The 23063-nt window shown below is 46.7% G+C and overlaps 1 protein-coding gene across 2 annotated transcripts in view; it reads right to left on the bottom strand.

Moving 5' to 3' along the window:
- Positions 1-1225: 1225 nt before the first annotated feature.
- Positions 1226-23063, bottom strand: part of NHERF1 (NHERF family PDZ scaffold protein 1) — a 61362-nt gene continuing 39524 nt past the window's right edge. The window contains exons 2-6 of one of the 2 annotated variants that reach the window (XR_014508681.1): positions 20975-21136; positions 16759-16912; positions 8254-11485; positions 6581-7861; positions 1226-2729 (exon numbers count right to left, since the gene is read on the bottom strand). Coding sequence is in view for 1 of the 2 variants with exons in the window: in XM_083430081.1 (XP_083286207.1) it covers positions 2550-2729; positions 6581-6679; positions 11445-11485; positions 16759-16912; positions 20975-21136 (636 nt within the window). In the remaining variant the exon portion in view is untranslated. The remainder of the gene's footprint in view (positions 2730-6580; positions 7862-8253; positions 11486-16758; positions 16913-20974; positions 21137-23063) is intronic. The other variant, XM_083430081.1, reaches the window with a different exon arrangement.

Raw genomic sequence — 23063 nt, forward strand, 5'->3', positions numbered from 1 at the left:
AGCCACTGCAGCTCTCAAGAAACCTACTGCTTTTAAAACAGTTGGCGTTCCCGCAAATGCAAATCCCCCTCTGGACAAAGCAACTCCATGCCCCAGTGAGCACATGAGAAAAATAGGTGGCATGGGATTGGGTGAGTAAGACAGCCCCCCCCCTGGTGCATTTCCTTGCCAAAGCTTTTCCTAATGGCCACCCCAAACACATGGCTTCGGCCTGCAGCGTGAGTAAATGCATGGCTGTTGCAACAGCGAAACTGTGCATGCCTTCCCCCAGGGGAGGAAAAAGTGTTGCAAAACAAGCTTCTTATGAAGGGAAGGATACAAACTGAAATAAGAATAGGATAATGTACAGTGAGTTGCAATCTCAATCACACGAAGTCTGTAGTCCGCTGGCAGTAGGAGTACGATATGGGCATGTCTTTAAATTAACATCTTACATTAAAAACCAGAAAGTACCAAATTATCGAAGGCTTTTCACCAAAGCCAGACTAAACGTTTTTCCTTCTGCAGTGTTGGATGGCAGGTTGAGAGGAGTTCCCTACCAGGACGGACTTTGCTTGTGTGCTCAAGACATTGATTCCATAAAACATATTTTGTTGCACTGTTCAAAATATGAGCAAGCTAGGGCTGAACTGATATTACCCTTGCTGGTACCTTTCCCGGGAAAATCAGAGGCTCACTATGTCAGGTTCCTATTGGAAGACCGGACAAACTCTAAAACATTAGCAGTGGCAAAGTTTTTATCGGTGGTTGCATGAACCAATGATCCCTATATTCTGAACAAAATGCTTGTCTAACTTGGAGGTAGGCTGTATGAATTGTGTATTGCTTTGTAACGATTTGTTGGGCCTCTGGACCGTAATAAAGATTGAACTGAATTGAAATAAGAATGATGATGCTGATTGTGATTGCTGTGCTTGGAGATTGGTATAAATTCCAACCCACTCCCAGAAACACCCCCACTCTCATCTCCACCCTGACCTGCACAAATGGTCATCGTAAGTTGAACCAATGAAGATTCTGCTGGAGGGTTGGGTGGTGGCATTATTGTACTGGAGTTCATCCTGTTGACATGAACCAGCTCCTGGTAATGAATTGAGAGCTCGGGAGAGCTCGGCTGGAAGGCCAGTAGGGGCTGACAGCTCACATGCTGTGCTGAGCTTTCCCACAAGGCTCTGGAACGTTACAAAGATTTAAACATAAAATAAGCACACGCACACAAACAAAATCAAGGTGACTTTTCCCCTTCTGGTAAACAGGGTTCTCTTTTTTTTTCTTCTCTTGCATTTTTCATAACAAACAATCAAGGAAAACAAGAACAAAACACATCCGTAGAGGAGGAATAATTTCCATAACATACACAACAGACAGAGGAGAAAGAGAGCTATAATTAGAAAACATTCCAGAAAATGAAACAGTTTATATATAAACTGTTAATTAAGCATTATCATAAAAAAAAAAAACCCTGATTGGCTCCATCTCCAGGAATGAGAGTTGAAGACAGGATATTATGTCCTGGCTGCTTTCAGTTGCTGTATTAGACCAGAAGATTCCCCCCCTCTCAGCCAAAACAAGAACCACACCACCCCCCACAGGATTCCAGTCAGAGCAGTTTCCAAGGGTTCCGTCTTACCATCAGAAAGCTTTGAAATACATATAGGAAGTGGTGCAACAAGTTCATGGGTCTTACCCCACAGATAATTTTACCATTGATTGCTTTAAAGAAAATTCTTTTTAAAAATAAAAATGAAAATGGAGTGTCAGGGACTGACATTCCAGTCAAAGGAAAACGGTTCCTTGTGAAGAGGAGAGGAGGTGTGCTCACAACCCCCACCCAATGGCTGCTGGAAGTCAAAATTAGGGTTTTAAGCACTCAAATTTAATGAAAGGCTCAAGTCAGCATCCAACAGGGTATCTCTGCGATGAGAACCTACATGGGGCTATTGGTTTTAGGCGGCTGGTTTCAGATACCACTTTGAATTTAGGAAGGGCTAAGCACCACAAGTTTTTCTCCTCCATCCCCAACCCTGGCAGCCTCAAAAACCTTATTGTGAACATGTGTTTCCCACAAAAAATCCAATTGAATTGGGGGGTGGGGGTGGGGAGAGAACAAAAGATCAGCATGTTTCTCCTCAGACCTAACGGGCCACAGTACGCTCTCCCTCCACCCGCTCCATGGGCTCAATATGGACACCACATTAGTTTCAGGCTCACAGAAACCCTCACCACAAACTCACATGGAACTTACTCAGCTATTTATAGACAGTGTATAAAAGTGTCTCGTCATTCTCTTTTTTTAAAAATAGAATTGCTTCTCCAGAATTGTGCAGGAGTAGTCATGACGCCATTTTGTTTTTCTTCAGATTACAGGGGACAGTGTAATATCCTGCCCCTGTTCCCCTGGCAAAGAGAGGGGAAGAGGGGAGTGGGTGGGTGGGGGGAATAACCCCCTCCTCCAGGGGGGGAAAATGGAGGGGCAGGAGAAAAAGCTGGCCAGGTTGGCTGGGCCTTGCCCCTGCACCACCTCCTCCCGGCTTGCGGGATGGGATACTTCACAGGTTGCTGAAGAGTTCGTTTTTCTTGCTCCAGTCCATCTGCGGCGCCCTTTTGCTGGTGCGTTTTTGGTGAGCTCGCTCCTTGGCTACGGCCAGCGGGATGTCCAAGTCAAGAACTGGGTCGGATACGGAGCTGTGCTTCTCTCCCTTCTCTTGAGAGTTGAGCTGCAAGGGTGACTGGGCAGCAAAGAGAAAAAGCAAGAATAAGTTGGCCAAGAGGAATGGCTGCGGACCCCACCTAAGCTTCCACGTACAACTCAAGGCCAAGGCACCCAAGGTTTTTTCCACACAAGTTTCTTGTTTCCTACCACTGTTGCTAACAGGGTTGTTATTATTGTTGTTAAATTAAGAGCATTAGAAAAAGCTCTGCTGGATCAGGCCAACAGAGGCCCATCAAGGCTCAGAATCCTGTTCTCACAATGGCCAACCCAATGAAGAAGAAGAAGAAGAAGAAGTGTTTGGATTTGATATCCCGCCTTTCACTCCCCTTCAGGAGTCTCAAAGCAGCTAACAATCTCCTTTCCCTTCCTCCCCCACAACAAACACTCCGTGAGGTGAGTGGGGCTGAGAGACTTCAAAGAAGTGTGACTGGCCCAAGGTCACCCAGCAGCTGCATGTGGAGGAGCAGAGACGTGAACCCGGTTCCCCAGATTACGTGACTATCGCTCTTAAACACTACACCACACCGGCTCTCAGGGAAGACCACCTCTGTGAAGGCCTCTGTGAAGGCCACAAGCAAGACCTAAATGCAATAGCCACCCTCCCAGTTTGTGATTCCTAGAAACTGGCATTCAGAGGCATGTTGCCTCCCAACAGTGGAAGCGCAACGTATTTAATATAATGACAATTAAATTGATAGTGATCAGATTATCAAAGCTGTGTGTCCTAGCCATCCCAACTGCACCTCCCCCTGTCTCCACGTTTTCCCCCCACATACACACCCAAGTCAGAAAGGAGTATCATGCCACAACTAGTTAAAAGATAGAGTAAGGAGGGGGTACACACGAAAGGTGTGCAATGAAATAAGTAGGTCCAATAATTTACACTTGGTTGCCTGGCAGAATTAAAAGTGGACCAGCCATGCATATTCTGCTCCAGTCACCAATGAGGAAATCTTGTCCAATGATGTGGATTTCCACACACACACCCTGGCTCTCTCACTTGACCTAGATGTAGCAAAAGTTCCAGAAAACCTCTAACCTGCTGCTCCGGTTAAGGGCCTGCAGGTGTCCCTCCAAGTGCTCAATGAAACATGTAGTTCGCAAAAGTCACAGAATATATAAGCCCAATGTAGATGGTTGCGTGGAGTGTTATGTTCAGCGTCACACAAGAATTCTCAGGGAGAGAAGGCCACAGAACTGTCCCAGAGAAGGGACTGATGTAATTGAGGGTCAATCATTTGTTCTGTATTAAATTAAGTTCATTATGTTGCAATTATAGCTTGTGTTTTCACAGGCTGTTGGGCTAGATAGGGCAAGAACTGGATGTACACCCAACAAAGGTGATTAGAAAAGTTCTGCTAGAGGCCTTGCCTTCTCTTCTGATCCTTCCCGCACCTGTTACCTGAGCACTGCTTGGCTAGAGAAGGCTCCCCTGTCCCAGATTCCATGCTGCACAACAGACAGAGCAACCCAACACAAGCTCCTAACAGAAACCAATGGGACTTGCATTTAACTCTGCAGTTTGGTATGCCTAAATCTCATTGAAATTACTAAATGGAACTTGGTGTGTGTGTGTTTTGTGTTGTGTATGCAAAACTTTTGACTGGACCTACTTTGATTCCTATGAATGCTGAGGACAGTGTTTAGTTTCTTGTTTTCTCCTTTTACCCTTTTGCTTGAAGACCACCCTTCACCAAATTGCCCCATATTAAAACCCTAACATTAAAAACCACAGGCCTCACACAGTAACAGAAGAGTGATGAAGTGGGTGGCTGTTGACAGAGAGCCCTCCTACACAAACCCGACACTTAAGGCTGCAACATTGCACAACAGCAAACAAGGCAGGGTGTCTCTGGACCCATTAACATGAACAGAGTTCATTTTGCAGGATCAGTCCCTGCTCCTCCTTCCTTTCCCTCCCCTCTCCGCACAATGGCCTCATGCATGCTGCAATGGCATTGTCTCCATCTGCCATGTCCAGGGCACTTTCCTAAGAGACCACCAGCACAGCCTGGCTTGCAACACAGGCCCTTGTGCATAACTCTATTGACCCACCAGCCTTTTGTGTGTTCATATGAAGTCTAGTTTGCCTGGAAGTAGCAGCAGTATGTCCCTCCCTTTGGGTTCCTTGCAAATGGCCAGGCAGGACATCTGTTTCTATAAAGGAAGCCATCAGAATTCAACATCTTTAACTAGAAACGTGTCTGGGTTTTTTAATCGAGAGGCTGACATTTCTTCCAATTAAACCCCTGTGTTGCAAACAAATATCAGGAGTATCCAAAGGCAACACGATGACCAAATGCAACAATGCGATGTCAATATAAACTCTTTATATAATCTATACAGAACATTGAACAATATGAAGTATATGCAAAACCAAATAAAAACAGAAATCTTCTAAATCTCGGAAAGTATAAAGAGTTTATATTGACATCGCATTGTTGCATTTGGTCATCATGTTGCCTTTGGATACTACTGACATTTCTTCCAGGCAGCCGGCATCACAATTGCTTCAGGGTCAAATTATACATTATTCCAACTTTAGAAAAAATGCTTAATGTTGTCACATCGTGGGTAATATCCAATGTTAATCATACTCAGAGGAGAATCATGGAGGGTGGTGGTGGAAATCAATGAATGCACTTATAAGGGCACTTATTTCAATGGGCCAACTTTGGGCAGGGGTAGTGAACTCAGCATCTCCAGGTAACATTACACCTGTGAAGGCTTCCAGTGGTATCCCTGGGCAAGTGCCCCAGACTCTGAGCTTTCATACTGTATTTTAGTAAAATTTACTTTCCTTAAAAGCTTCTAGCCTTCCTAAAAAAGAAAGTTATGGGGCAAAAAGTGCAGGCACTTTCTAAGCGATTTCTGTGAAATGAATGTGAATGTGCATGTGGCCACCTTGGATATTTTTCCTGGTACTGAGGAACGCTCTCCGTTATTAGACAGCAACAGAAAGAGAAGCCACCCAGGGCCCCAAGCTTATACAATCCTCCTTATATGGATCAGGGCCCTGCCCGTTTCCTCCCCAGAATTGCTCTCCCTGGCAGCTGTTTGGCATCTTTGGAGCAAGCAGCAAATGCAGGAGGGTCCTCATTTGGTCTGGGGCCCTGCATAGCCTTTCCCCTTCAAAATAATAAGTGGCAGCATTAAGTATGCTTTAGGGGGGAAAGTACAAACAAAATATGCAGTTTTGTCCTTAAGCAGATTTGATACAGAGCGCCTGAATGATAATTCAGCCATTTAATTAAAAACTGGACATGGTTCCAGTCAGGGATGCTAAACATTCATTACTTGCTTTGTAGAAATTGAGGCATCTGCCCATTTGAAAATGGGAACACTGAAGACCAGGGCAAATTGCTGTTGTTGACAGGCAAACTAGATTTTTACAGCACAAAATGACTGGCCCCACAGGGGAGCAGGAAGAATGGCAAAGCTCTGAAAGTTTGCAAATGGTTCGCTAATGGACAAGCTGAAACTTCTCTAATCATTTCTGCTGGTCTTTGGCAAAGTAAAACTCTATAGAGAATCAAGGGCACCTCTGGACTCTTAACGACATTGTGAGCAGGACTCAAGTATAAACCATACCTTTACGATTTCTGTTTTGAAAGTGGATTTAAAGGGCTGTGCTGCCCTCGGATGCACTTAAAAGCACACACAGACTTTTTGCAGTTTGGAAAGCGATGGGGAAATGCACCGAAAAGTGTGGGATGAACAAATGAATAATGAGGAATCCATGGAAACACCCTGCAGCAAAATCAGGATGAATGCTCAATGAACAGAGGGGACTCTATGCCTGTACCACATGTTTAGGACTCCCCATTTCTGGGCTTTCCTCCCTTTGTGGCCAGGCTGCTTTCATACCTCATTGTGAGGTTCATTCAGAATCGGAGAAGGAGACACCGGCTCAGGGCTTGAAGGACTTTCCAAGACAGGCTCAGGCTGGTCATCTCTGATGATCTCCTACAACAGGGAAGGGAAGAGAAACTTGAAACAAAAAAAAGGGGGGCAATCGCTATATAAATAACACGCTGCATTTATTTATTTGTAAATCGCCAAAAGTAGAACTCACTGCATCACTTCCCTGAATTCCCCCCCCCTCCAATTCTAGCCAGTTCCACACATTTTTGTGCAGAAGAAAACATTCCTCCTCCTCCTACCCCCTTTGGCATGATTTAGGGAATGCTGCCTTCATAAGCTGCATACGGCTGCTTCACAGCTCAGGCCTCTGGGACAGTGTGCTAGACCGGCTCTCAAACATACCCAGAGCTGATGGGTACATCACAACTGGCCCTCCCTCCCTCTAATGCGCCAGTTGCATATTTCAGGGCATTGAGAAGGGGCAGTGGGAGCAGCTCTGGTTTTAGGGAAGAAGCTCCTAAGCCACACGGCAGGATTCTCCAGAGGGTCACAACTGTCAGGAGAACCCAACAAAAGAAGCCCGGGAAGACTCTTCCTAAAACTGAGGAGAACCCAATGTTCTCAAAATGGCCTCTTCTCCTCAGTGACCAGAGACCAGGACCAACAAGTGCTGATTTATCCCAGCCCGCCCCTTCCTTGGAGGGAACCAAAGAAATAAGGAGTATGAGGAAACCCACTTCTAAGCACATAATCTGTTGACAGACCGCAGGCTGATAAGCCTGCTCTGGGCATCCTCCAGCCTCTTTATCCCTGAGAAGGATTAAATGCCAGCTGTGTTCTTTCTCTAACAAGAAGGGGGTGGAGTATAAGGAAGAAACCACAGCAAACTACTCCCTATCCATTGTCAGAGGCAGTGTGCCTCTGAACAGCTGCTGCTGCTGGGAAGGGCTCCCCCATAGGTATCTAGTTGACCACGGAGAGAACAGACTGAAGGGGTAGGTCAAGTTCGGTAACCTAAGGTCCATGGGCCACAAGCAGCCCACGGGGGTCGTTTAACCAGCCCACGAGCCGCCCCTGAACTGAGCCACCCACTTGGTGAGTCCCCGTGTGCTGTGGTAAACCGGTGCGGCGTGGGGACTTGCTTCCACGGCCCGGAAATCGCGTCTGCGCAGACATAGACACCGGAAATCACGGGCACGCACAATCATGCATGCACATGATCCAGCCCACAGAGTGATCTCTGCTGGAGTGAACCGGCCCAAGCGGCGTGAACCTTGCCGACCCCTGGGCTAGGTGAATGGGCCTTTAGTCTGATCCAGCAAGGCTCTTATAATGTTCTCCAAATCTTTTCAGATATCAGCTACTTTCCATCATTACAATGCAATTCAGTGTATTTGTTTCCACCAGAGTTGGTCAACTGTCCTGCTTTTTTTCTCAGAAGACAAAGGAGCAGCAGCTTTCTGGACATTCCTTGTGAGATTTATTCTTTTTTTTAAAAAAAAAGGACAAGAGGCACTTGGACTTAAACTGAAAGGAAAGCTGCACACTTCTGGCTGCTTTTGAAGCAACACTGATAAAGGCAGCGGCATTTGCACTACTTGGGGACAGAACAGAATACCATGCGTTTCTCTGTCAATGCAAGAATATAAAAAAGGAATCTGGCCCTTCGCAGCAACATAAAAGTTTCTGTTTTGCTCCAAGTCGGGTGGCATCTTAAGACGGCCTTTATCACCTCCATTAAGCAACAGTGTAAGCACTTGCACCATCACTCTCGTGAGCAAATTTTCAGTGACAACATCACAGCTAACCTATCTGCATGCAAAATATGGGGTGTGGGCTCTCCCACATCCCACTTTTTGAGATGTCTCTGTGACAATATAGCGCTATCTTGAGACACCCATGTTCATAAAGTGGCAAATAAAAAGGGCACCCCTTGCATGAAACCAGCTCCAAAGGAAAAGACCCATGGGCAGATAGCGATCTGGACGATGTCTACTGAAGAAGAAGAAAAGTCATGAAGGTGTGGCTAGGAATCCATCTTTTGAGATCCAACTGAAGCCTAGTGTTAATCCTCTGCAAAAGCAGTAGTTAGGTACTGAGGGTTGAAATCTACTTTCCTCTTGAGAAAATGGGTGCATGCTCACCTGTGGCAAACTGACTGGCTGCATGCAAGCCAGCCAACAGAAAGCTATCGACAGCCACCGAATGGTGCCAATAACCCCCCAGTAGGGAAAGCTGATTAGCAGCTGATGCTGAGTCGGCCTGCGCTGGAAGAGCAGGTTTCCTTTCATGTTTATGCCAAGCAAAGATGAGATGACAAGATATAAGTTATGACAGCCGCGTAGGAAAGTGGTTTTGCATGAAGAACATCTGGAGTTATCAGATGAAACTGGTTTAAATGTTGAGCAAGGGAGCTTAAAGCCAGATGAGCAGGACTGAGAAGTGACTGAAGACAGCATGGAAGCAGATAGGTCATTCTTATTCCCAGGCTGAGAAAAGTCTCTGCATTCAGTTGACACAACTGCTGCTTGACATCCCCGTTCAATGGCTCTGGTCAAATGCAACACTAAACCTTGATTCTCAAACTGTTAAGCACTTCTACCTGCCTCCCATTCCAAGTGTTTCCATTTTAGTCTAACCACATTTTAGGGTATTATCCAAACCCTAAACTGCAGTTAAGATTAACCATGGTTATGGAAAGCAAAGCCAGCTTCATGAACCATGGTTTGAAGCTGGTTTATTCTCACTAACCATAGTTAGATGAACCATGGTTTGCCCTGGTTTGAATGACAGCAAGTTGCAGATAAATCGGAAATAGAAGCAAGAGTTTCTGAGCACCTCCTCAAGGCTATGATGGAGGAGAGGGGACCATAAGAGCCAGGGCAGGCAGTGGTAGGCTAGCTTTGTGCTTGTAACACTAAATTGTGCTTCAGCAGCATATGCAACCAGCCTGGTTTCAGCAAGATGCTAAATTCAAATGAGGATTCCAATAATTTTTGCATCACCCCAGCAGACAGGCATGCAGGACATAAGACTCACACTGGGAGAAAGGTAGCAATGGGCAGGGAAGAAAGGTTGTCCACAGTACTGGAAGCCAGATACACTTGTGCTTCAGAGCGCTTTATACTTGCAAGTTTGCACCAAAAAACATGTTTAAACAATTAACACCCTACTGCACCCCATAGAAGCGGGATTTATTTCTTTACGATGCAATGCAGTCAGGCTGCTTCTTCCCAACTGCCGTTCAGACCTACCGGGTAGACAAGTTGCATGACATCTCTCTATCCGGTTTAAGCTTTAGCCTGGGAACATCCTCACTCAGCCCCCTTAATGTATATTTGAAATCCCTGCCTCCTGCCCTCCCGTCTTTTGAGGTTCCTAATGAGGCTTCCTCTTCACTCTGGGTTTAATTAGGTTTTGTTTTTTCAAAGCAGACTGGAAGTAACACGGCCTTTTGAAACAGCGGCCCCCACTGCGAGAGATTCCACCCACAGGGTGAAGAATGGGCCATTCTGTTCTGTGACAAGAGGCAGGCCCTGGAAATTGAGCGACGTGCCTTCAAGGGCTTTGCCCTCCCCTCCTCCACTGAGAGGTCAAGCTCTGCTTGGTGGCATCAAGGCAGGCTGCAAGGCACTCCTAGCAGCGTCAGGGAGGAATGGCTTATACTTCCGCTACGGAAGACAGCTAAGGGCCTGAAGCAGCTCTTACTGCACGTAGGTCTCATGCACAGTGTCCACCAGTGATGGACAGAAGGCAGATTAGGATTAGGAAGCCGCCTCGTAATGTTGGGCCATCCTGCTTAGTGCTGCCCACCGCAACAGTCAGCACCTCTCCAGGGTTTCAGGAAGGAATCGTTGACGGCCCTACCTGGACATGAACCTGGGAACTTTTGCATTCAAAAGCATGCGCTCTACAACTGAGCTATGAACCGTAAAACGGGGACTTGAAGGAAATGAGCAAAGGGTTTCTAGCTTCCAGCTGTTTTAACAGAAGGAGCAGCTGAAAAGCTCTCCCCACCACCCCCAGGTTAAAAGGTGAAGGTAAAGGTACCCCTGACCATTAGGTCCAGTCGCGGACGACTCTGGGGTTGCATGCTCATCTCACTCTATAGGTTGAGGGAGCCGGCTTTTGTCTGCAGACAGCTTCTGGGTCATGTGGCCAGCATGATTAAGCCACTTCTGGCGAACCAGAGCAGCGCACGGAAACGCCGTTTACCTTCCCGCCGGAGTGGTACCTATTTATCTACTTGCACTTTGACGTGCTTTCAAACTGCTAGGTTGGCAGGAGCTGGGACCAAACAACGGGAGCTCACCCCGTCGCGGGGATTCGAACCGCCGACCTTCCGATCGGCAAGCCCTAGGCTCAGTGGTTTACACCACAGCGCCACCTGCATCCCTATCCCCAGGTTACATTGCTGGAAAATAATGCTTTGGCGGAGCAGGGGGTGGGGAGAGAAACCAGGCCTGTGCAAAAGGCCCTACAGGTTTGGTTCTGGTGCTGACTGCAAAACGCCCCGGCTGAGACCGGAGGCATCTTGTTTCTCGCATCTTAGCATGTCCACTGGGGTGAGCCACTGTTTTGCACCTGCTTCTGGGTTGGGGAACCTGGGCGTTTCAATAAAAACCTTATCCTGAAAGGAGAGTGTGCTACCCTGGAGTCTGTGCAAGCATTGGGAAGCTGCATCCAGTTTGCAGCTTCTTAGCCCACGCAGGCCCAGTGGGCCGAATAGATGTCAGGAAAATCTGTATACACCGTTTTGGTGCTTCTTCCCTTACACGTGCACACCCAGCAAACCTGTACTGTCGAAAGGGGCCTTCACACAACATAAGAGACCATCAATGAACCATGCACTTGGCATAACCTTTACCTTCTCCACATCACCATTGGCAACTGGTTCTGGCAAGGGACCTGGAGGGGAACAAAAAACAACAAAGATATGCAGTTAGTGACACTTTTTCCTTTCTTTTTAGTTTTTTATTTATACTTTTCAAATTTATACATTTCATTAGTTTTGCAATCAATTTAACATTTCAAAATTTGACTCCCTTCCCCCTCTTTCTGCGGTTCCTTAATTTTTTAATATCTTCTGCATATCCAAGTTCATTTAACTTGCTCATTTAATTATCTACTGTATATGTGTGTGTATATATATATTCTTATAAAACTGCAGGTTATTACAATAACCCTGCTAATGTTTTCATCTGTTTACAATTTATCTGTAAATATTCAATAAACCATTTCCATTCTTTTATAAAAAGTCTGCTATCTTGATTTCTTATTCTTCCGGTAAGTTTTGCCATTTCTGTATATTCCATAAGTTTTTTTTGTATCCATTTTGTATTTTTTTGTATTACTGGTACTTCTGCTTCTTTCTACTTTTGGGCAAGTAACGTTCTTGCTGCTGTAGTAGCATACATGAATAAATTTCTATACGATTTAGGTAGTTTTGCCCCTATAATTCCTAAAAGAAAGGTTTCTGGTAGCGACGTTTGTTTCTTTTAATTGGATTTCTATAACCCAAAAGGGTGGGCTTTGCTAGCTGGCCTGACCCCTTGTCTGACTGCCAGCAGCCAGGGAGATAAGCTAGGCAGCCGCTACTATTGTCTCCCAGTTCTGTCACAGCAGCCCAGCCCCAAGAAGAACCCTTGTTATCCACAGCTGCGGTAGCCCATTTCCCCCATGGCAACTTCCTGTCCGGTCACTGTATGGGTGGGGTATGAACACCCAAACCACCCTGTCATGTGGCTGGTTTGGCAGCTGAGTGGGAAAAGCAAACACAATTGCTCCTACCCACAGAGTTATTATCTACTTTTCTTTTTTTAACTTGGCTTCCCTCCAAGGAGCCCAGTCCACAGTACCAGCTCTATCATATCCTCACAACAGCCCTTTGCGGTAGGGCTAGACCAAGAGAGAGGGATGTGTAAAGGAGTGCCTGGTCCAAGGTAGCCCGGGGAGCTTAATGGGTAAGTGGAATTTGAACTTTTGATCTCCCCAGTCCTGGTCCGAGCAGTCCTGGTCCACTAGATCGCACCAATTCTCAGCAGCTATGTGGAACTGCTCCACAGGGAAGCTGTTTCCGCACGGAAAAGAACCACCCCACTCGCTCTAGTTTCCGACTGATCGCTGTGTCTTTGCTTGGGGTGGAGCAAAGCAGATAGGCACATTGCAAAGGGAGGAGCTGCAAGAAGACATGTACAATGGTAGCTCAGGTTAAAGACGCTTCAGGTTACATATGCTTCAGGTTACAGACTCCGTTAACCCAGAAATAGTACCTCGGGTTAAGAACTTTGCTTCAGGATGAGAACAGAAATCGTGCTCCGGTGGCGTGGCGGCAGCGGGAGTCCCCATTAGCTAAAGTGGTGTTTCAGGTTAAGAACGGACCCCTGGAACGAATTAAGTACTTAACCAGAGGTACCACTGTACACCCAAAGTTCTGGGTTCAATCCTTGTCGACTTCTGGTGGAGCTGGAGGCAGGGAAAGGAGCCAAACTGCAGGTATAGAACTGCTCTGCTTAGCTGCTAATGCAGTTGTGAAGTAAGGGAAAAACTGATTGCAAGTCACCAGGTTCAATTCTCAGCTCAGCTAGTGTGCTTTAAAAACAACCACCAAACCCTTCTATAAGGGACACACATACACAAGCTAACCTTGCCTCGGAGCAGTTTACATGTGCTAGAAACTCTAGGGTCTTTGCGGTCATACACCTCTATCACCAAGACCCCGGCAATTAACTGCTCCTGCCAAACCTTTTTCCTGCAATAATTCCCATTATTCATTATCCCGTTATTGCATCCACGTGATGCAAGCCCTGAATAACCTTGTGTACCTGCTGCTACTGTTAATATTGATTAACTAATATTGTACCTGCTCTTCTGCTCTGCTTTAAACTCAGATTTCCTCAAGCTGGTGCCTGCCCTTCCACAAATATGATAAAACACTGGGCTTCAAAAGAACTGAAAACGAAAGGTTTTCCTGGGGCTCATAATCTACGTGCCACATTTAAAAGTTTAAGTTCATGGTGAAAATACAGACAGTATAGTCAGGGTGCTGTGTATGACAAAAACAGGGATTTTATTATGGCCAGGGTGGGTGTTTTTGCAGAGCACACAAGGCTGGAAACTCAGAACTGAAGTAAGATGACTAAAGAGCTGTTTTAAAAGCAGAACAAGCCCATTCTGAACTGCAGTCGTACCATGGAAGTCAAACGGAATCCGTTCTGGAAGTCTGTTCGACTTTCAAAATGTTCAGAAACCAAAGTGTGGCTTCTGATTGGCTGCAGGAAGTTCCTGCAGCCAATCAGAAACTGTGGAAGCCCCATCGGACGTTCAGGTTCTAAAGAACGTTCGCAAACTGGAACAATCATAGAATCAGAGTTGGAAGAGACCACAAGGACCATCGAGTCCAACCCCCTGCCAAGCAGGAAACACCACCAGAGGACTCCTGACATATGGTTGTCAAGCCTCTACTTAAAGACCTCCAAAGAAGGAGACTCCACCACACTCCTTGGCAGCAAATTCCACTGTCGAACAGCTCTTACTGTCAGGAAGTTCTGGGTTTGCAGCGTTTGGGAGCCAAAGCCTCCGAGTTCCAAGGCGTTCAGGATCCAAGGTACAACTGTATAGAGTTGGAAGGGTCCCAATGCAAGAATCACAGCTAAAGAATCCCTGACAGATGTCCATCCAACTTCTGCTTAAAAACCTCCAAGGAAGGAGAGTCCACCACCTTCCAAGGGAGTCCATTTCAATGTTGAACAGCTCTTGCCGTCTCTCAGATTCACAGAGCAGAGGGAACTCTTTGTCCTTTTGACCTCCCCATCTCCTCCACTCCATCCTAGATTCTCTGCTATTCCGAGGAGCCATTGACAAATATATGTGTACACCTGCTGAAGCATTAACTATAGCACCAACAATAGGCTATTTTGGTGAGAAATATGGGAGGTTAATAGGATTAATTAAGAGATTCCAGAGAGCTTCCTCCCCGCTTCCTTGTTGCACGGCTCCCGGGAGACCTCGCAAATTAATCACTCAAGCGGCACTCAGACCCACCCACCCAGCCCCACAGGGGTTCCCGCAGCAGGCCCTGGAGGTTTGAGAGCCTGTTGTTGCATAACAAATGCTCGGCTGGTAACACACTGCAAGAAGGAAGGTCACGACTGGGCCTTTGGCAAGCTCTTGCAAAGAAGTCCATTTCACAGCTGAGCATGCAAGTGCTTTCCATCAGGTGGAAACCTATGCAGCACAGAGGTCAGGCTTGGATCCAATGGAGCATGTAACAGGCAGAGCCCAGTTCATAGGCATACACAGTGTCTTGCAAACATTCTCCAGGCTGGATTCTCAGACAGAGCGAGACAATTGGTCACTCTAAATTAGCATTATCTGCGCTAATGGACTGCGGCTTTCCAGAATTTCAGACAAGGCAGTATTTCCCAGCCTTATCTGGGAATGTCAGAAATTGAACCGGAGATCTTTTGCATGCAAACCAAGCTGTTCCTTTTCCCAAAAGCGCACCATGCTTTCCAGGGATAATGCTTAGAAAAACCCCATCTATACAACTGCTCAGTTTTTGGTAGTTACGCAAACAAAGAATTCTAAGGTCACCGTTACAAACCTATGCATCTCTAGCCTCTTGAAGACCTGCAAACAGGTTAAAGGTAAAGGTAAAGGGACCCCTGACCATTAGGTCCAGTCGTGACCGACTCTGGGGTTGCGGCGCTCATCTCGCTTTATTGGCCGAGGGAGCCGGTGTACAGTTTCCAGGTCATGTGGCCAGCATGACTAAGCCACTTCTGGCGAACCAGAGCAGTGCACGGAAACGCGGTTTACCTTCCCACCGGAGCGGTACCTATTTATCTACTTGCACTTTGAGGTGCTTTCGAACTGCTAGGTTGGCAGGAGCTGGGACCGAGCAATGGGAGCTCACCCCGTCGCGGGATTCAAACCGCCGACCTTCTGATCGGCAAGCCCTAGGCTCTGTGGTTTAACCCACAGCGTCACCCGTGTCCCTCATCTCTAGCCTCTTGAAGACCTGCAAACAAGTTAGAGGGTTTTATATGTGTGAGTGAGTGAGTGTGTGTGTGTGTGTGTGTGTGTGTGCGCGCGCACAGTGCCTTTGTATGCCTTCTCTGTTCTGAGACTTTGAAGCAGTATAGCAGAGATGAGGGAACCTGTCGCCCTCCAGAATTTGCTGGACTCCATCAGCCCTGACCATTTGGCGAAAGGAGCTGGAGTCTACCATCATCTGGAGCTGCACATCATTCCTGTACAAAGTCATGGTATACGTTAAGATTCAGGTTCAATCACCCACCTGTACCTCTAATTAAATGCTCTCAGGTTGTAGAGAGATGAAAGATTTCCCCCATCCCATTTCCTTTCCAAATAGAGGGCACGAAGAAGAAGGCAATCGTCCCCATTTGAACCTGCCCAGATGCCAGCACCTTTCTTCTGAGGCCATTCTCCAGGAATGCCGCCTTCAGAAGCTAAGAAGCTGGTGACCAGAGGAAGAGTCTTTCAAATGTAGAATCCCCCTCTTCCAGCACACTTCCCCCAGGAACAAGCCAAGACATCATTTACAAAGCCCTTTTGAATTTGCTGCAGAACAATACCATACTGACCCGCCTGCTGCTGTAATTGTGTTTTAATTCAGGTCGTATTTAATTAGTCTTTTAAAAAATGCTGCATAAAATGCCCTGGACATTTTATTTAAACAGAAAAGGTGGAGATTCAAATATTGATTTTAAGTGAAATAATCCACCCCAAACTGAAGCTGCTGGCATTTGATACATGCTAGGTCCATCTGCTGTGGCATTATTGCTTGCAGGTCGCTTTAATCACAGGGAAACAACTCTTGGAAAAAGCTTCTCCACCATCAACAATTGCTCCCCTCCCCTTTTAAAAAAGAGGAACACACACACAATGGCTATGCAGGGTTTTCTCAACTGCACAAAAAAATCAGTGGCCTTTCTTAGCAGAGGTCCTGCAGTTTCAGAACCGGATTCATAGAACTATGGAACTGCAGAGTTGGAAGGGACCCTGGAATGCAGGAATCTCAACTAAAGTATCCATGACATGTGGCCACCCGCCCCTCTGTTGAAAAACCTCAATTTCGCTATCCAAAACAACAATGAGCAGCCCTGATTAGATCACACCAATCCTTAGGACTATTCCTGCCAGAATGGGTGCCTCACCTTTCAGATGTGCTTCAGAAGGGATGACATTGCACTTCTTGAAAAACTCGTCCGCTAAGCTATCCACCACTAGCAGCTCAGTCTCGTCTCCACCAGATCTTATGGCCGAAACGACGTCCGAGTGTTGCTTGCCTTCCATGCACACCCCGTTCACCTGCAAGGAATGCAATGCGTTTCTGAGATTAGATAAAGCAGCAGGTGGTCTGGTAGGTGGAAAGAAAAGCTGTCACCTTAGACCAGGAGTGGGCAACCTTCTTGACATTGAAGGCCATGTGCATCAGGAGGTGGGCTGTCTGGGGAAGCCTGGGACATGCGCTGGACTTGTGGTTAACAGGGTCACACGCTTACACTCATGACAAATGGGGGGGGGGAGAAAGAACATGCTTGGGGGTTACAGCTTCCCATGCACCACCCTACCCATCACAAACCATGCTCCCCCCAGTGCACCAAGAGATATGGAGAGACAACTTGAAGGTCCTTCAAGAGTCAGCCTACCCACGTGTGTTTCAGGAGAACTTGCCCATCATTTTATGGAAGAGCCCCCATAGGCTCTCAAGGGTCTCACCCAGAAGACATTTTTTGAGCATGCATCCCAATTTGCTTGCTCAAAGCTTACACGGAGGTTAGACTATATCTGGTCTTCATTGACTATTCAGATTTGTTTGTGGGGAGGTTATACAACAGCAAGTGTTCACCCCAATTTGACGGTCTGGAGGCACAGTCTGAGAACTGCAAATACCAAAAGTACAACCCAGTCACGCCTGGCTTCGCCAGGGTGTGTGGGTTGCAGGACCACACTGTGCATTCCAGGATGGAGACAAACTCCTTCAGTGTTTAAAAACCTTTTGATAAGGACTATCAAACCAGAAAGTATGCAAACCACTCCATGATCAAAGGGGTGCCTCCAGAACAATTGAGCTTCCTGAGCACTTTGAGTAGCATACGAATCAGGAACGAAGGTGGGAGCATTGATATTTGGGGCTCGGGAGAAGCTCAGCACTGGCCTGTATTAACTCTCTACCATTATCCCCATCACCAGAAGGTTCAACAAAGACGGAAATGTGGCTACAGGAGTCTGCTGCAGATTATTTTATCATTCAAAACCACAAGGCCTGAAGTTCCTATGCGATTTGAAACATTGTATTCCAAACATTTTGACCTAGAGCATGAAGCCAACCAGAGCCACATCCTGGTTTGTTATCATTGGAGACCAGTACATTGCCAAGACACAGCAGGTAGGTCGAGGGGGTGGCTGGGTTGCAGCAGCAGCAGCAGCAGCAGGAACAAAGTAGATTTGCACAGAGACCAGAATACCAATTCCATGTCCACTGTGTGCAATCCTCCTTCTTGCATACTGGAACAAGTGATGTGTTGAAAGAGCAAGCTACAGTCAAGCAATGTAACTGAGATCATAGAATTGTAGTGTTGGAAGGGAACCCGAGAGTCACCTGGTCCAACCCCCTGGCAAATAGACATTATGTTATGGCGGCTGCAACCTAGATTTATAAGGCACCTAGCTTATATATATATATGAGTTTCTAACACTGGTTCGTGCCCTGTCAAGAAGAGGCAGTTGTTCTCCATCCTCCATGTTCATGAAGGTACCAGCCCAGGTCTCCTCCAGAGTGATGAAGCAACCCACCAATGCTCTCCCCACCATACCTGAAAGGTGGAAGCAGAAGTCGCACCACCAAGGCACCCATGCGCTTGGGCCTCATTGTGTCCGACCTCCACTGTCAGAGCCAGCAAGCCTCTGAATACCAGATCCTAGGAATCACCAGTAGGGAGAGGGGCTGCTGCGCTTAGGTCCTGCTTGCAGGCCTTCCCATAGGCAATTGGTTAGCCAATGTGAGAACAGGATGCTAGACTTGTTGGTTCCCTGTTGGCCTGACCCTGCGGTGCTCTTCTTATGAGCATCAAGTCTCACACTTTTGGTTTTCTGGTGAGCACAACAGGAGGGTTCCCACTTTTAAAGAATTAACTGGGGTAGCAATGGATAAGACGGGAGGGGAGAACAGCCCGTCACCCATCAACAGATGGTGGGGCTGACCACATGGATATTTACTAGCCAAAACACTGTCCACACAAACTTCTGGTGTAACGTGCAATGCTGGCTTCACCCGTGGACACAGCAATGGGGCTAGGGAGGAAGCAAGATGGGCATTTAGAGCAGCAACCGGTTTGTCAGAGGGAAGAAGAATCTTCTACAAACAACACACAGACAACAGCTTTCCAGGCAGCCTCCCTGTCAGTTTGTACACAACGTCACGTGCCTGGTGTGCAGGCCTGTCATCTAGCCTGTGTGCATCTCTGGCCACACAAACCTGGCAGCTTTGCTTGTGCAATCCTGTGCTAATCGCTTCAGGGAAATCTGATTTTAATGAGGTTTTGCTGGCTTCTCTGCTAATCCCTGAACGGCTCCGGCATGAAAGATCTGGCTGTAATTGGTGCCAGGGCAACTAATACATTTGTCTTCCTCTAGTTCAGCAGTTCACAAGCCTTTTAGTGAAACGACCCAATGATGGAACTCTTATTTGTATTCAAGGCGCACCGTCTCACAACTTGATCCAAAAAACCCCACCAAAACCCTTTTCCGCCAATAGATTCTCAGCCCACTGCACTGCTTGCAATATCTCTCCTTTGCTCCTTAAAAAAAGGGCCTGTCGGTTTGGATTTGAGCCAAAACGACCAATATCCAAATACTAACAATACCGAAGGAGACATTTTCTTTGGTGGAGAGAGTGAACGCTGAATGCACAATTTCTTAGTTACTTTTGACCACTCCTTCCTTCCTTCCTTCCTTCCTTCCTTCCTTCCTTCCTTCCTTCCTTCTTGCTGGTGCCTCCCCATAGAACATGTCAGATTTCATTTCATGAAATGTATATACCGCTTGATTCTAAAAACAAAACAGAGCTCCAAGTGATTTACAAAAACAAACGTGGAAGCTCCTTGGGGCAGGGACCTATTTTGTTTGGTGGTGCTTTAATTAAAATGAGAGCAGCTAGGAATCCACAAGACTCTGAGCAAGAAACATGGAACTGAAGCTGCTGCATCAGCCAGGTGGGCCCTGCTACCAGGGAAGAGAAAAAGAGTGGTGGTACCATGCTAAAATAATCCTTTTGCATCAGTCCACACCGACACACTGCTGCCCATGACTCTCCACACACTGAAGTCCCAGAATAGTAGCTGTACAACCCCCCCCCCCCCGCCTTAATGTCAAAGGAAAGGCCTTTGAGAAAGAAACACAAGAATTACACATACCTAAGGCAGGTTAAACTGCCAAGTTACGTGCGTGGGGAAAAATGGAGGAGGGGTGCGCAGATCTGTAAAACCAGAATGGCTTTCAAGTTGGGAGATGAGAGCTGAACTCCTCAATTTTTGACGGCATTTAGGTTTAATTTAAAAAGTGGGTGTGCAGGGAGAGAAGAGAATTTGGAAAAACACTGCACTGGCTGCCCTGCTACTATCTCAACCTGGATCACAAGCTACATTTATAGCCAACTCACAAACAGCTAGGTCACTCTAATTGTGCCAATTCCCCTATGGCAACCCCTATGAAACTCCATTAGCTCTTTGGTTTGCTGAACAATTATGGAAGGAAACTCCACCGCACCACTATACAGGGAAGGTGACACGGGAGCTCTGGTTGCAATGGCCACACGTGAAAATTGAGACACACCCAGTTCCGATGTAAGAAACCGTCATTTATTGTTATGATGGCCACAAACCTCTGACTCGCATGCACCCAACTCCTCCTTTGCCGGTGAGAGGAGAAGACTGCAGATGCTTTTGCAGTTTTTGGCAGCACCCAGAAACCAGGGAACCATGGCCTATCCACAAAAAAAGGATAAAACCACCACTTGACACCCTGGTTCCGTTTTAACTAACCATGGTTAGAACAAACTACAATTCAGAAATGGGACGTAACACAAAGCTGTAGCTTATCCCAAAGCGGAAGTTTCCAATCTCCTCTTATGTACTGAGGAGGAAGATAAGAGGGAAGCATGCAAGTCAGTGGCCCCCCACAGTTGGCTTTTGTAGCAAACCATGGTTTGTTACACCTGAACAGAGCCATATAGTTACTGGTCACAAAGGAGTGAGAAGTCACCCCAAGGATTTCAGTCCCGCCAGTCTGTTTGCTATGTGACCTATTTCCACACCACTACAAGGGACCTTGTTTGGGGCCTGTGCACATCTCACCCCCAACCCCGCATACCTCTATAATGCGGTCTTGAGGCAGGAGTCCCGAAGCTTCGGCTGGCGAATCTGGATCCACCGCTCGTACATACTGGCCCGGCTTGGCCTTGTCGCTGTGGAGATTGAATCCATACCCATTGGGGCCCTTCTTCATCCGGCAGAGGCGAGGCCGCAGCTCTTTCTAAAGGGGAGAAACACAAGAAGCATTGGGACTGCAGTTTGTGGTCATTTCTCCATCCTACTCTCAACTTCTCCATTGATCTCTTTCCAAATTGTATAGCCAGGACCACCTGGAGACAGAAATGCAGATTTTTAAAGTGTGACTTGCCATCCATAACTCTGCAAACGTTGGGCTGGGTCTGCAGAGGATTACCAGTGCAGCTCTGGCTAGCTAGCCTGGCTTTTGTATCCTAGGGTCGTACTGAAGCCAGTGAGACCAGGAATGTTACCCTCTCTCTCCCCCCCCCTCCAAACTGCATGATATCTAGGACAATAGTGTCTCATACCAATTGTAAACAAGCTGTGAAAAAGTCTATAAATGGAAAAATGAAGGTGCTATATGTCCTTTTCCCTATTTGTTTTGTAACGCAAGAAAATCTCTAATAAAAACCAATTTTAAAAAAATACTGCACCCCTTAACCGACCTGTGTTTGCTGAATACCCATACAAAACAGCAAGAGAGCTAATGCTTTACATAATGAAACCTCGTCATTCCTCCTATACATCCATATATATTTGTACAAAGGATTAGCAACCCAAACAAGAGTGTTTACTGGGAACTTTAATATCCACAACAACAGAGATGGTAGAAGAACACCCAACCCTCCCATTATTCATTTATTTGACTCGTTGGGCACCCTGCCTCCATGCTCCCTCTTTGAGTGGAGATAGGAAAGCTGGGCAGTGATGGAAGAACACGTCATTCACAGCCACTGCCCACACTGAGGAGGAGCTGGCACACCCAGCAGCTGGCACAGCTTCACCCTCCTCAAACAAGGAAGCCAAGTCCATGACGAAGCTTCTTTGGGAAGTGGAACATCCAGTCATTGCAACATATCCCCGCAGACATACAGGGCAGAATCCACAGCCACCCTCAGTCACCTCACTCTTCAATATGGCGAGCTCAAAGGACACCCATTTCTGCAACTTGTGTGGTGCCTCTCAGTTGGCCTAAGATCAAATAAGCATGTCAGATGCTCACCTCACTGCCATGTCACTTTCTAGGAAACAGCTAGGTCCATCTACCACCTGATTCCTATGTCTGCCTATGAGCTACTGAAAAACCCATCTTCCTCCACTGCTCATGCTGGTACAATGTTTCCCCCCAGTTATGGAGCTCTAGAAAAATAAGGCACCCCACCCTAATATTTAGTCTTATATTTTTATTTATTTATTGCCCGCCTTCACCCGATGATCCCAGGGCAGGATTCAGCATAAAAACACAATGTTAGAAACCATTTCAGAACAACCTGACAATTATCTTCCTACACAAAGGAACAGAAAAGAAAGACTAGATCATTCTGGGTAGGAGAGAAAGGAACTCTTCCCGCTAAAAGTTTCCAGGTTGATGTTAGAATTTCTTCTGCAAGCCGCTTTGGTATTTTATATGAGCGAGAAACCAATGCTGCTATTCATTATCAGATTTAAGAATGTGAAAGCTCTATACTAAATACACTGTGGGAGGAGACTTTTAAGTGACTTTTTCCATTGCTGGGAAACACATGTGGACCATCATGTCAGAAATGTGGTACAGGAGTTGAGGGCAAGCTTCAGTTTAAAGAGCTGCCCCTTACTCTGGAAGAAGAAAGAGGGATGGGGGACCTGTGGACTCCTTCAGATATTGCAAGACTTCCATCAGCTCCGGCTGACGTGGCCAATGGTCAGGTAATGAGGAGAGTCCAGCAACACCTAGAGAGCTGTCACAGGGTATTCACGCCTGTTCCAGGAATTCACAGAATATAAGCAGATGGACCTTCCTTTGAAATTTTCTCCTTAGGATAGATATTGGCACGTGCTGAAACACCCAATTCCTCAGCCATTTACAGCACACGAACTTGTCTCAGAAGCTTTATCCATGATGGCACATTGACCCGGCAAACATGTGTCCT

The sequence above is a fragment of the Podarcis tiliguerta genome (genome assembly GCF_965153285.1).
Source record: "Podarcis tiliguerta genome assembly, chromosome: 2".
NCBI classification, from domain to species: Eukaryota; Metazoa; Chordata; class Lepidosauria; order Squamata; family Lacertidae; genus Podarcis; species Podarcis tiliguerta.